The sequence below is a fragment of the Podarcis bocagei genome (assembly GCF_964188305.1).
Source record: "Podarcis bocagei genome assembly, chromosome: 2".
NCBI lineage: Eukaryota > Metazoa > Chordata > Lepidosauria > Squamata > Lacertidae > Podarcis > Podarcis bocagei.
Genome location: NC_138126.1, coordinates 337,885 through 352,945, shown reverse-complemented (window position 1 = coordinate 352,945; position 15,061 = coordinate 337,885). Strand labels below are relative to the sequence as shown.

Sequence of the window (15,061 nt, the reverse complement as noted above, 5' to 3'; positions counted from 1 at the left end):
TAGGGGACCAATTTAGATTAAAATATTATGATCAGTTGAAAGATAAATTAGATTATTGGTTCCAGTACATTCAGATAAATGAAGTGTTTAAAATGGATAAGAAAATTGGTTTTCAAACAGAGAAATCCAAACTGGAAATGGAATTATTAGATGCAAAAACAAAAAATCTATCTAAGATGTATAATTGATTGCTGGAATGGCATACGAAAGATGAACAAGTGAAATCTGTAATGATTGAATGGGCCGGGGATGTGGGACGCAATATTATGATGGTGGATTGGGAGAAATTGTGGAAAAAAGGAATTAAATTCACAGCATGTAATATATTAAGAGAAAATTTGATGAAAATGATGTGTAGATGGTACTTAACACCAGTGAAGTTAGCAAAAATGTATCATACTCATGATAATAAATGCTGGAAATGTAAGGAAAAAGAAGGAACCTTTTACCACATGTGGTGGACGTGCCCCTAGGTAAAAGAGTTCTGGGAAAGGATTTATAATGAACTGAAAAAAGTGTTGAAAAACACATTTATTAAGAAAGGCTGTAGGGTTAGAAGTAGAAGATAGTGTATTTTAAAATAGTATTATCTGTAAGTAATAAAATGAATATTTTTATGGTTAAAGTAAGCGTGATTTTAAAAAAAAGGTTAGAAATTATGATATATGTAACGGCTAAAGATGAGGTAAAATGAAAATCAGATAGGGGGGATTTGGGAAGCCCACCTAACAATGTTTAGAAAAAATAAGGACAATACAATAATTTGTATTGTTTGTTTTTCTGTTTGTGTTGTTTATTAGTGTTATAAAATGAATAATTTTTTTTGGGGGGGGGAGAATGAAGCTCCAGAACGAATTAAGTTCTTAACCCGAGGTACCACTGTAGTTGATTGCTCTTGTGTTTCACATCCCACAAAAGCACCCATCTCACAACCCATCAAGGAATTCATACAGGAGAGAAACCATATCAGTGCTTGGAATGTGGAAAGAGCTTCAGTCAGAAGGAAAGTCTCATTTCCCATCAAAGAATTCATACAGAGGGAAAACAAGAAAAGAAAAATAATAAAGCGAAAATTATTTAACAACTCTAACAAAACACAATTGTACAGTGGTGCCCCACAAGACGAATGCCTTGCAAGACGGAAAACTCGCTAGACGAAAGAGTTTTCCGTTTTGGAGGTGCTTCGCAAAACGAATTTCCTATGGGCTTGCATCGCAAGACGAAAATGTCTTGCAAGTTCCTGCGGGTTCCCCCCCCTTCCCTCCCTTTTTCTAAGCTGCTAAGCTGCTTATCAGCTGATCCGCTAAGCCGCTTATCTGCTGATCCACTAAGCCACTTATCAGCTGATCCGCTAAGCCGCTAATAGCGCTAAGCCGCTAATGGGCTTGCTTCGCAAGACGAAAAAACCGCAAGACGAAGAGACTCGCGGAACGGATTCTATTTGAGGCACCACTGTATAGAAAAGAGAAAGGGGGGGAGAATAACTAAAATACCCTTTATCACATTTGTATCATATATATCATATAATTCATCAACCCATAGAAAGACAGGCTCCCCCACTTCTCCCCTATGTGACCCCCTCTTCTCCCCATCTCCCACCCTGAGAGATCCTTCCTTCCCTGCGTTCCTTGCAGGTCCCTCCCACCTCCAACTCTCCTTTTCCTGTGTGTGTCCTCCTAAATTCAAAATAAAGGAATCTTAATATTAAAAAATCCAAAAAGAGATGAAAAGGAAACTCCCATATCCGTCTGAAAATCATCTGTAGGAACAATTATTCAGAATATGCCCTCCAGAATAATCCCAGCTGCATTTAGTATCCAGCCTTTCTCCTCCCCTTCAGCAAGACGACACTTTCCCTTCATCTCCCTACCTAGCCCAGCCTTCAAATCTTATCCACTCAGACAGTTCAGTATGACTCTTACAATGATCATCTAATAATCCAAATTGGTATCTCTCCAGTTTCTCGGTCCAGTTTCTGTAAAGCCTTATTAAAACTGTTCCAACAAATCTCAGCCGAGTCACAATCCAAAATTCTGGTCTCTTTGAATGTTCATCCAATCCTGCTTCCTCTTCTTTCTTCTTTTCCTAATCTTTGGACATTTTAATCCACTGGGGATGGGGAAGAAGGCATCTTAATCCCCTTTCCTCAGAGTCTCCCTCTTACAAGATCGTAGGTTGCGTGGTTAATAGTTTCCGTTGTTGCACTGAATCCCCTTTTGCTGGCTGTATATTTACATATATCTGCCAATCCCGATCCTGCTTGCTGGTGGGCGAGCGATTTTCGGCATTCCCCTCCCCGCCCCATTACTACCTGTGTAAATTTAGAACCTCATTTTGGGGTCAAAAAAGCTCATCTTATACATGGAAAAATACAGTTGTGTGCCACACACACACCCCTGGTTCTCGTTTGGAGGAGGAGTGAGGGACGGAGGCGCTTTACTGACAGAATGGCACTTCCCTGGCGCCTCCTTTCCTCCCAGGAGCTCCTCCTTCCACAACAACCCTGCCAGGCTGGCCTCTGGCATGTCGCCCCCTTTCCAGCAGGCGAAGCTGCAGGGGCCACTCACTTCCTGGCCCTCAAAAATGGAGGAGGCTTTTGACCAGGCATCTTCAAACTATGGTCCACGGGCCGGATCTGGCCCACCAGGCTTGTAAATGTGGCCCGTGGATCCTGCCACCCGCTCGGTCACTCCCCGCGCGCTGAGCTAAACCAGCACGGCAGGAGGTTTTCTTGAAAAGAAACCGCGGACGCCCTTGTTCGTATCGAGGGAGAGGGCCGAGGGGAACAAAAGCTGCTCTGCCTGGCCGTCTCTGCAGGGACGTTGTGGGGAAATGGGCTCCTTTTGCACCCAGGTCTCTAGAGGGGATAAACTTGGCTCTGGACTGTACCACTTCAAATGCCCCGGAGGGGGAGGTAAAGGGATACCCAATGACCCACATTCTGATTTATTTATTTTGGGGTGGGAGGGATATGCTGATTTTGCTCAAGTCAGTCTCCCCTACTCAGGTTCCTCAGGTTGAATCCTGACAAGACAGAAGTCCTGTTTTTGGGGGACAGGGAGCGGGTTGGTGTGGGGGATTCCCTGGTCTTGAATGGGGTAACTGTGCCCCTGAAGGACCAGGTGCGCAGCCTGGGAGTCATTTTGGACTCACAGCTGTCCATGGAGGTGCAGGTTAACTCTGTGTCCAGGGCAGCTGTCTACCAGCTCCACCTGGTACGCAGGCTAAGACCCTACCTGCCCACGGACTGTCTTGCCAGAGTGGTGCATGCTATAGTTCAGTGTTTCCCAACCTTTTTTGGGCAAAGGCACACTTGTTTCATGAAAAAAATCTCGAGGCACACCACCATTAGAAAATGTTTAAAAATTTAACTCTGTGCCTATATTGACTATATATAAAGTAACTCTCTTTAATAGGAATCAAATAAACACAAAGAAAGTATTTTATAATTACTTTATTATGAAATAGTAAGTAAACAGAAATATGAAAAATTATAAAATACTTTATTCAGTGCGCAACCTGGGCCTGTTTGGCTGAACACAAAGCTGATATTCTGGCTGGAATCGAAGAAAGACACACACGTAGCTCCTCGTCAACAGCTCTCAGTCTCTCTCTGTATTTAGTTTTTATAGCAAATGAAGGAAGAGTAAGCAGGCTGGGGTGGGTTAAGTAAGGGCTGAAAGTGCCTAGATGAAGTGGGGGAAGCTAGAGAGGAGGTACATTCTGACGTTTGAGGATAGACTAGGTTCTTTATGTGAATGATAGGTGAGTTATTTGACAGATCAAACTGAGAGCAAGGTGTGGCTTGTGTAGCTGGGGTGGACATGAATGTTTGGGGTGCAAACCCCAGGCCGGCCAGGTCCGAGGGGGGGGGCAGGGAGAGACGGGCCTGCCTGCCTCTGCCTGCGCTGTGGTGTGTTTTGCCCTGACCGACGGACGGACCGACCTGCCAGCTGTCTCCGCAGTAGCAGCGCGGACTGGAGCTCCGTCATTCTCCCCGCCGGTGCCCGGGGAGGGGAGTGTGGGGCGGCCGCTGTGGAAGCGACGGCGTGCTCCTCCTCCTCCTCCTCCTCCACTTGCCGGGCTAGAGCCAGCCGGCTAGCGCTCGCCCCTCCTTGCTCGAGCCGACCCCGCCGCCGGGGGCCTTCCCGTCCTCTCAGCGGCGCCGCCTCGCGTCCCTCGTCCGGGGGTTGGGAGGGGGCTGGGGGGAGGAAGGGGGCGAGGGGGAGCAGCCGCCGCCGCTCCTGAGGAGATTCTGAGGCGGTGGCGGGCGACGCGTGGTGGAAGAGGAGGGGTCCCGCCAGCCCCGCGTTTCTCTCTCTCTCTCCCTCACGAAAACCTTCCCCTCAGCTTCTGCCGCTTTTTCTCTTCTTTCCCTCTTCCTTTTTTTTTTTAAAATGAAAAATCTTTCCTTTCTCTCTTTTCCAGCCCCCCCTCCCCTCTTCACGGAATTTCACTGCACTCGGGCGCCGCGGCGCGCAGGCACACTGCTCGCTCCTCTTTCCACGCAGGCGCCTTCTCTCGCTCTTTCGCCTCCTTTTCTTTCTCTCTCGATGGTCCACCTACAAAGGAGCGAGGGAGGCGCCTGCCATGTTTGGATTTGCATCCAGCAGGAAATGCTGCCGCCGCCCCGCCTCTCGCCGCCCGACTCGCCCGCCTCCCTCCCACGGCACACCAGGCAACGTCTCGCGGCACACTAGTGTGCCGCGGAACACCAGTTGGGAAACACTGCTCTAGTTATCTCATGCTTGGACTACTGCAATGCGCTCTACGTGGGGCTACCTTTGAAGGTGACCCGGAAAGTGCAATTAATCCAGAATGCGGCAGCTAGATTGATGACTGGGAGTGGCCGCCAAGACCACATAACACCGGTTCTGAGAGATCTGCATTGGCTCCCAGTACGTTTCCGAGCACAATTCAAAGTGTTGGTGCTGACCTTTAAAGCCCTAAACGGCCTCGGTCCTGTATACCTGAAGGAGCGTCTCCTCTCCCATCGTTCAGCCCGGACGCTGAGGTCCAGCACCGAGGGCCTTCTGGCAGTTCCCTCATTGCGAGAAGTGAGGCTACAGGGAACCAGGCAGAGGGCCTTCTCGGTAGTGGCGCCCGCCCTGTGGAACGCCCTCCCATCAGATGTCAAAGAGATAAATAATTACCTGACATTCAGAAGACATCTTAAGGCAGCCCTGTTCAGGGAAGTTTTTAATATATAACACTGTTCTGTTTTTAACACTGCTTGGGAGCCGCCCAGAGTGGCTGGGGAAACTCAGCCAGATGGGCGGGGTATAAATAATAAATTATTATTATTATTATTACTACTCCAAAAAGGTTCTCTCCCACAATCCCAAAGACAACACAGGCCCCCCTCAAGAGTCTCCTAGAGCATGTGCAGAGTTCAGAGATGCTTTTGTTGCGATTCCTGTCTTACGGAAGGTTGGACTACATGACCCTCAGGGCTCCCTTCCAATTAATCATTTCACAGCACGCAAGTGAGGAGGGGCAGGGACTGTCAGAAAGGGGGCTTTTGCTATGCACAGATCTGGCCCCCTCCTTGAAATCACACCTGTGAGTCTGCAGGATGCGAAGCCAAGCAGACCCCTGACCCCAAAAAGGAAGGGGAAGGGGCTTCCCACAAGGGACCGGAGGGGCAAGACTGGGCAGCGGAAGAGGAGGGACCCAGGAGTCCGGGGGCCTACAATCCACTTTGCTCTTTCAACGGGATCCGGAGACAGGCAACAAACCAAGCCGGGAGCTGGGTTGCCCAAAGTCCGTTACTGCAGAAAGAAGAGAAATCCGTGAGATTCTGACCCGATTCGGAGAGGAAACATTAGCTGGCTGGGGGTTGCCATTGCGGGAATTGCTCCACAACAACCCTGCGAAGTAGGCAGACTGGATCCTGCCCCCCAGCCCCCCTGCGAGCTTCATCATGGCCAGGGACTGGGGATTCGAACCCAGATCTCTCTGCCAGGGCCTAGTCCGGCCCTCTCACCACTGCACCGCACTGCCTCTCAGTGAGTGGCATAGAGATATTTTTTTTAAAGAACGGAAAAATGAGGATTCAAGAGAACTTGGCAGTCTTGGGCGTATCTTGGACACTGACCTCGGATTTGGGCTTCTCCGATTTGGGTTTTTCTTCAGAAGCTGAAAAGGAGGAAAATGAAGCAGGGAAAGGTGAATGACCAGAAAACCCAGGGAAATGGACAGGAATACTTGAAAGCATGCAGAAAGCTAAAACGGAAATCAATATTTCTGAGCCGCTGGGCAGGGATGTTTTTAGCAGGCGACCAAAGAGAGTCTGGCCAAGGCGCCTGGTTGGTATCAAGAGGCAGGGAGTTCCAAAGAGCCTTGGAGCCGGGAGGGACCCTGAGGGTCATCTAGTCCAACCCCCCGCAAGGCAGGAATCTTGAACCCACAACCCGGAAATCAAGAGCCTCAGGCTCTCCCGGCTGAGCTTCTTGTACTGGCAACTGTGGGAAAGGGGAGTCAATTGGCCAGTGCCAGTTCCGCCATTCAAAGGGGTCAGGTGGTGGAGGAGAGATTTCTCAACTGCTTTTACTGTCAATATTTGCATGGTCTTAATAGATTCTGAATTGTCTCCCCCAGGAAAATATTTCTATTTTTCAGTATAATAATTAGACTTGAGGGAGGCTGGGTTATTTGTTTTGGTTCTCATTTTTATCATGTACGTTGTGTTTTCATCATGCATTTTTATGCCGCAAACTGCCCGGAGATCCAGAAAAGGAGGATGCTGTGCACATTTATAGAATCCTAGAATTGTAGAATCAGAAGGGACCCCAGGAATCTCAGCTAAAGTATCCCCTAAAATATTGACCAAATGGTAAAATAGGACCATATTGATAACAAAAATAACAGTACAGAAGGGGTGGGTGGGAACAACCTTACCCCATCGGAAGAAGGACCGCAAGACTCCCAGGAGCACAATGGCGACCAGGAACAAGCCGATGGCGTCCTCCAGGGAGGGGCCCAGGGACCCTGGGGGGGGGAGAAGGGGCAGAGGCAGAAGGGGGGGCGTCAGGGAGGGAGAAGGGGGGCGACGTCAGACCCCCACCCTGCCTTGGCCACCCAGTGCAGGTCCCAAAGCTGCACCTTCGCCCCACCCTCCATATCCTCCACCCCATGCCCGACTTGATCAGTGCCAATTCACAGAATCCTAGTTGGGAGGGCACCCCAGCGGTCATCCAGCCCAACCCCCTTCAAGGGAGGAATCCCAGCTAAATCACCCAGGACGGACGACCCCCCAACCTCCGCCAGTCAGGAATCACACCCGCAGCCGGTCTTCTGGGCCTTGCTACCCAGCCCCCAGGGGACCCCGGCACAGACCCCCAAGTGCAGACACCCACCTGCCACATGGAGCACGACCGCCTTCTTGACCCCCGCCTCGCCCAGCCCGGCGTGGCCCACATGGCAGACGTAGGAGACCCCGTGGTCCTCGGTCGGGACGGGCAGCAGGCGGGCGAAGCTGGTGAAGCTGAAGGTGCCGTCAGGAGCCTGGCGGTGCCCCGAGTCCCCGATGTCCAGGAAGGCGTCTTGGGGGGTGCCGGACCCCCTCTGCTTCCAGCTGACCGAGGCACCCAGAGGGAAGAAGCCGGAGACCTCGCAGGCCAGCTGGGGCCGGGCGCTGGGGGGCACGGAGAGCGTCGTGGGGCGCAGCGTCACCTGGGGGGGCTCTGCAGGGCAAGAGGGGGAGATGGAGTGAGCAGAGCGCCCCCTGCTGACAACCAGGAGCACTGCAGGCTCCCAGCTGCTGGGAGGGGAGAGGGGGGCTCTTGGATTCGAATCCTGAGGAAGACAGGGTCCCCGTTGGCTTGACCAAGTGGCCAGGCGCTTCTTCAGGAGCCTCCCAGGCCAGGGGCAGTCTCTCTGGATCGCTTGGTTCTTAGAAGCCTAGAATCAGGCAGGTGGAAGGGATCCCCAAGGGTCATCTAGCCCAACCCCTGCCAGGCAGGGATCTCAGGGCAATTGGGCCACTGCGAGGTTGAAGCACTCTCCCTATGTTCTTTTGGCGCCTCCAGGCCCAGGAGCAGTCTATCTGGATCCCTAGGGCCTGGCCGGCATTTGGCCACTGTGAGAATGCAAGATGCTGGCTCCATGGGGGTCCCTTGGGGCAGTGGACCCCCCTTTCCCCTTCCTTCCCCCCGCCCTCCCTGCGAGGGAGACCCCCCGGTCGCTCACTCACCCACCACCTGGGCGTGCAGGTGGGGCAGGTAGACGGTGCAGATGTAGGTGCCCTCGTGGCGGACGGCCACGCTCCGCAGGCACCCCCCGCGTGGCTCCGTCGAAGGCCAGCACCACCTTCCCGGCCCCCCGGAACTGAGGGCGCCACTCCACCGAGAAGGCCGAGGCCGGCGCCGAGAAGCCGCAGTGCAGGACCGCCGGGTGCCCGAGGCGGGACTCCAGGCGCGGCGTCCGCGTGAAGACCGACAGCACCGCTGCACAAGGAGGGAGGAGGGCCAGGTGAGCGGGAGAGATCCCCAGCGGTCATCTAGACCAACCCCCGTGCAAGGGAGGAATCCCAGAAGGGAAAAGCAACAAACCCAGGGCTGTGTTTAGCAGATGCGGCGCCAGGCTGCAAATGTCTGCCCGATAGTGTTGGGGTGGCCGTAGCTGCGCACTGCCAGCCATTGTGGGGGGCGCACCTCTCCCCCATGCCAATGCAGGAGAGCGATCCCCCGAGAGGCCAGCGCCCTACGGGAAAGACGGCTCTGAACAAGCCCACAATCTATTTGATTTATTCATTTAATTTCGTGGTTCTCAGATTTGGGGGGGACCCCCATAAACGCTCTCCCTTTTAGCCAAAGGATAATGGGAACTATAGTTTGCCCCTTATGGACCTACAGTTCCCTGAACCCTTTACAAGCCACAGTCCCCTTTAAATGTATCACCAGTCTTTGCTGAGAGTTCACTTTGATTTATCGATTTTTAAAATTGCATTTATATACCACCTTTCTCCTATATATATTTGTCTGCGCGTGTGTGTATCATTTTGCAGTTTCCATCAAACAAAAAAGATATAGTTTTACATCAAATTTCAAAACCCCATTTCTGCCTCCCTCCTCCCTTTCTGCGATTTCTTATATTTATAGTATCTTTATTGCAACTCCCAGTTTAAGCCTAATTATTAGTTAACCCATATATTCGAAATTACTTTTATCACGCTGCACGTCCTTACTTTAAACCTGCTAATGAGTGTATCTGTTTGCAATAGTTTATAAAATATTCCATAAACGTTTCCCACTCTAAATCAAAGACACTGTCGTATTGATTTCTTATTCTTCCGGTGAGTTTCGCCATTTCTACATATTCCAATAGTTTTTTGCTGCCATTCTTCTTTGGTTGGGACGTTGTCTTCTTTCCATCTTTGGACAAATATCATACGAGCAGCTGTGGTCACATATATAAACAAGTTTTTATATTGTTTAGGTATCTCTAATCTCTAAAAGAAAAGCCTCTGGTTTCTTATAAAAAGTTACCTTAAACATTTTTTTCAGCTCATTGTATATCATTTCCCACTACATATGGAAAAAGGTACCTTCTTTTTCTTTGCACTTCCAGCAAATATTCGATTCAGATTTATACATTTTCGCTATCCATTGCCCAGTGTATCATAGAAGATTTCACTTGCTCATCTTTTCTTTGCATATCTTATACGTTTCTGAAATTACCTTAATATTACTAATATCTAGCAGGTCTCTCTCCAACTGGAATGATTGGTTCCCAAAACCTAACTTTTTATCTGTTTTAAACAATTCATTTAGATGATAATATTGCAACCAGTTTATTAACCTCCTTGGCAGTTCTTCAAACTTTTGAAACTTAATTTCACCACCCTCCTCACTTATTATTTTTGAAATAAGTTATCTAGTCTACATCCCACCTTTATTTCCAAGAAGCTCAAAGTGACATATATGTGTCTCCACCTCCCCATGACAGGCATTCCTTCCTTCTATACTTTTCTAGGCATTTCCACGTCATTTTCCAAACTGCAAAAAGTCTTTTTTCTTTTCAAAAATGTGTTTATCGCTCCGGGGTGATATTGCCTTTTAATCCACTTCAATTGCACAAACCTAAATTTCTGCTATGTGCTGAAAACCCTCCTGCAAAATGTATTTACTTACTTAATAGTGGTGTTTATAGCTCATTTTTCACTGAATATTTTCAGTCCCAGGGAAACAAAAAAGGTCTAAAAAGCTAGGGGCTATATCTTGTGGTAGTGAATGCTCATGGCAGGGACATACTGAAAGCCTGTGACTTGTCTCCTGAATGTTTAAAGAGAGGCAGACTCCTGGGAGCCCCACCCAGACCAGGAGGCTTCCTGCTCAGTCTCTGCATGAGTGCCTGTTCTGGCTTTTTATTACAACTGATGAAGGCAGGGATAGGGAGCCTATGGGCTCCATCTGTTCTTGGACTTCAGCTCCCATCAGGCCCAGCCAGCATGGCCAACAGGAAGCAGGGGTAGGAGTCGTGGTCCAACCACACCTGGGGGGGGGCAACAAGTTTCCTACTCCCAGATTTAAACCATGTCAGAAACGATGGAGGGAAAACTGAAGCAGTTGTCTTCCAAGGCAATCCATTGGGTCAACAGTCCCAGTGAAGGGGTACAGTTAGGGTTACCCCAGAAAGCCCTAAAAACTGTTTGTGAATCCCCCCCCCAACCAGGCCTCGGAGTACGCATTTTAAAAACTACAATTTCCTCTAAGACAAAAAGCATGAGCTAAGCAGTCCTCTCTGTAACAAAAACGCTGTAACAACTCAGAGCTGAGAACAGTAAAGCTTTCGCTTCCCAGATCCAAGATAACCTTGTCCTGGTACATTGACTTGCAACATACTTCCGGGAACAGAGCCAGAGAACGAAAAGCAACATTTCTATGTAAGAATCTGTGAAGGGGGAGAGGAAAAAAGGGGTTTGGAAAAAGGATAAAACCTGCTTGTAAAATGTTTTCGGTGCGGCCTGTCTTTTGTGAACTGAATCACACAGGTGCCTTCTGCCCCCCCGGATGGCAGAATAAAACGCTCTTTCTCTGGATTAACCCCCTGGTGTTGTTTGGCTCCTTTTGTCTCTGCTCGGGTGCAACAATTATTCCGACCCATGGATTAATAAGGCTACATATTTCTGGTGCATTGGCCGGGAAAAGCACGTTCCCCGAGATCGAGGGACAAAGAGGTCCAGGGCGTCACTGCAAGGCGAGCAGCTCGGGATACCGGGTCAGCAGTTCCAGTGCGCATCCTGCCAACTTCGTGGGAGGAACTGGCCACCCGTTCCTGAGTGGACACGCGACAAAGTGACGGAGAGAAAGAGCAACGGCCGTGCAGAAAGAAGGTACCTCGAGGAAAAAGGTAAGCTCCACAGGGTATAGGTGGGAGCAAGCTCCACAAGGATAGGTGCGAGCAAAAAGAGAGCCTGATCAGCTCCGCCAGCAGGGTAGAAGAAGTGCCACTGGTTTTGGTGTCGCCCAGAAAAAAGCAGCAAAGGGTGCTGCTAGGGCCCCGGTCGAAGTCTAAGCGCTGCCGGTTGTGGTTGGTTGTTGGTTTTGTGCCCAGAAAAAGCAGCAAAGGGTACTGCTGGGCCCCGGTCGAAGTCTAAGCGCTGCCGGTTATGGTTGGTTTTTGTGCCCAGAAGAAGCAGTAAAAGGTGCTCTTGGGCCCCGGTCGAAGTCTAAGCGCTGCCGGTTGTGGTTTTTTTGGGGGAAAAAGGGATTGGGGGAGGTGCATGGGTTTTGTTTTTGTTTTTTTTTCCTGAATGTGCGTGTGGGGACACTCCACTGAATGTTTTGAGTGTGTGGGACGTTGACAGCAACGTCTGGCCTGTGACTGAGTGAAAATAATAACGTTAGGAGGGCTGAGTGTCCCAGTGTCCCCAGGATCCCAGAGTCATGGGAAATAAAAAGCAGTAAAACAATTCTTGAGACACCACTACAGAGCTTTCTGGAAAACTGGAAAAGTGCCACGAAAGCAGAAGAGTTGGGATGTAAACTCAAAAAAAGCAGACTCCAACATTTATGTGAAGTTGACAGGCCTTCGTATTTACCAGAATGGCCTCCTGGAGGATCCTTTGATCCAAACTTGGTCAACATTTTATGGAGTAACATTTTCAAGGCTCACACAGATCAGATTCCCTATATTTCTATCTGGAAAGCCAATGTGGATCAAAATCCCTCATGGCTTCGGAAAAATAGAATTTTGACTGCCCAAGTCAAACTGTGTTCAGTACAATTACAAGTTAAGAAGCCACCAGTTTTGCCAGTCCTAGAAGAGGAGATAATTACCCCACCACCACCACCATATGCAGCCACTGCGCCAAGGCAACCAAATCTGGGAGCAAATAGGGCTGTTTCTCCGCCCAGTGCCCAGACTGAGGACCCAAAGGAGAAGATTCCCCCCTCTGCCCCTCCCCAACCCCTTTGTGATGCAAGCAAGGAAGGTGAAGAGAAAGGTGATGATGATAGTGATGATGATGAAGACTTCAGAAAAACTCTAGATAAAGAGATAAGATGGACTAGTAAGCAGTTTGACAGAGTGTTCCAGTATGTAGAACCATTTAAAACAGAACTGGATGTGGCCCCCTGGGTTCTAGAAGCAGCCCAGTGCCAGGATGAGAATTGGAGAAAAAAGCAAAAGGTTTTGAGAACAGCGTGGGACAGGGCAACAAAACATGTAGAAACACTTAAATCGAAGGCTTTGTCCAAACCCACTGTGGTGGCCCCTCTCAGGCAAGTGTATGATCCTTTGGAACAGCCAAATGATCGGGGTGTTCGACCCCCAAGGACCTTTACCATTCAGCATGTCCCTTTTACAAGCTCCGATATTTGCAATTGGAAAAATCAAAATCCTTCTTTTGAGGAAAATCCTGCAAAAATAAAAAGTAACAGGACATCAGCTCCCCCCCCCCCCTTGTGCCAGGTGCTTGGAGTAGCTTATCTCTTGGCAGCTATCTCAGAAGGACACTGCTGCATTCAGCCAGCTACCCTGAACCTCACACTTTCTGGATTTACAGTTCAGCCACATAAACCCAGAAGGCCAAGAGTTACCCACCCCCCTGCCCCAAAGTACTAACCTGAAGAAGTGACTTTCTTAAAAAGCAAGTGAATACTTTCTGTGAACTTTGTCAAGTTTTTCTTTTTAAGGTGCAATTTTACTCTGAAAGGAGCTGCGGCATAGGAATTGATACTTTGAGGAATTTGAAACTTTGCCAGAAGCAAGGAGTGCATTGTTCTTTCTACAGACACTGGCAAATGAACTGAAATTTGCAACATGGCTTAGAGTTCTGAAACTTAGAGCACACAAATAAGACTTTTGAAAAATTTCGGCTGGCAAACTTAACCCAAGGAACAGAACTGTTAACCCCTTGCGAAGTTTCCTGCCAAGCATCCCCTTTGAGTTAATATACCTTATGTGCAAATGTTACCTATCAATTTGTTCTGTGCAATCGCTGCCGTCTTTGTTATCTCTTCTCTTAACAGGTGGACTTTTGCCAGGATACCCCTGCATCCCTATGAACCAGGTGATGAGGATCCAGATGCCCAGACATCGCTCCAGCATTGTTGAAAGGGACCCAAGATGCCCGACGCCCACCAGACTACAGCCCTGCGAAACGTCACTCCTGGACGCTGGCGTTTTGCACGGCTCAAGAATCCAGCATGGATTGAAAGAGGACATTTTCACATTTTCTTTTTCCCCCTTTTGCATAACTGAACTTTATTGAAGGTACCTGGGCCTGGTTTGCTTTACGCCACCCCTGCAGAGGAGAGTGTCTAGTGGGTCTTTTCATTCAGTGTAATTACACCCCAGCCCACTCTCTAGCACTTGCCTAAGCCCCTCCCCGTGCATGCAATGGCTCAAATACGACTGTGGGTCCCCGTGCTGGTATTTACCACTCACAGTGACCAGACAACTGCTGCAATCGTGGAGGGCCCACCACACATATAATAAGTGGATTCAGGTTGCTGAGATGGTTGCGTTCTCTGCAAATCGGACCAATTGTGCTGTCTGCACTCTGGCCCCTGTAGATGCTCTGGGAGGAATGCCACTCCTCCCTGTGCCTTGGAATGAGTCCTTGGTTACAACTCCACTTGTTGCCTTCCAGCCTCTGGGCAACCATTCTTCTTTATGGAATCATTCCGTCCCTTTCCAGGTTCACAGGATCACTGGCTGCCTTTGTGTCAACAAATCAAATGACGCCAGTGATGCTCAGACCTATGTGAGCACTTCCCACTGTGATCGTACCTTCCCAGCCCCAACTAACATGCCTGAGTCCGAGACAGGAACTTTTTCTGGTTCCAATTTGACTGCATGCCTGGCCCGCTTGCTGAGAGGCACCATATCTGCCCATGGTCAGGACGTTTACTGGGTGTGTGGCAGGAAGGCCTATCATGCCCTCCCAAGAGGATGGGATGGGGTCTGTTTTCCAGCCTACTTAATACCCCCCATGTGGATTCCTGACCAGATACCCTCTGCACCCCCTAGAAGGAGGCGTTCGGCTGACCTGGCAACACTTGCAGGTGGCAGCTCCCAGGATTGGGGCAAAAATCAGTGGCCTCCGGAAAGGATACTGGCCCATTATGCTCCAGCCTCATGGAATCAGAGAGAGAAAATCTCTGGGGCAAGGGGGCCGATCTATAACTTGAACCGCATAATCAGACTCCAGGCAGTGGTAGAGATTGTTGCTAACACGACAGCCACGGCCCTTAGGCTAATTGCCACGCAATTGGATGAGACACGCAATGCGTTTCTCTCAGTCCGATTAGCGTTGGACTTTCTCCTGGCGCAACATGGCGGCTTTTGTGCAGCATTAAATCTCACGGGTGGGGCCTGTTGCTTTAACATCTCTGATCATGGTGAGGCCATTTGCAATTTGGCAGCAGGACTTGAAACAGTGGCCCATATTCCTACCCAAACCTGACTTCCGGTCGGTGCCAGCGCTTAATGGCGGTCCTACCTCCGAGCTCCGGAGAAGGACTGCTTCGCAAGTTCGGGTCTCACCCGCTACGGCGAGCGGGGGACCCCTAAAATCTCAGGCGCTGAAGCCTGAGAACAAGGAGACTCGGTG

At 49.6% G+C, this 15,061-nt stretch overlaps 2 protein-coding genes across 2 annotated transcripts in view; one reads left to right on the top strand and one right to left on the bottom strand.

Annotated features, from left to right (window-relative positions):
* LOC308582203 (uncharacterized protein) overlaps positions 1–15,061 on the top strand; it is a gene marked incomplete at its 3' end in the record, with an annotated part of 126,489 nt that overhangs the window by 34,165 nt on the left and 77,263 nt on the right. The window lies entirely within an intron of this gene.
* Positions 5,487–8,640, bottom strand: LOC308578684 (tapasin-like; the record flags this gene model as incomplete). The annotated part of the gene is made up of 6 exons (XM_081179157.1): positions 5,487–5,771; positions 6,098–6,138; positions 6,901–6,990; positions 7,359–7,902; positions 8,278–8,447; positions 8,553–8,640. The coding sequence occupies 6 exons, from the start codon at positions 8,638–8,640 to the stop codon at positions 5,769–5,771; spliced, it is 936 nt and encodes a 311-aa protein (XP_081035283.1). The 3' UTR covers positions 5,487–5,768.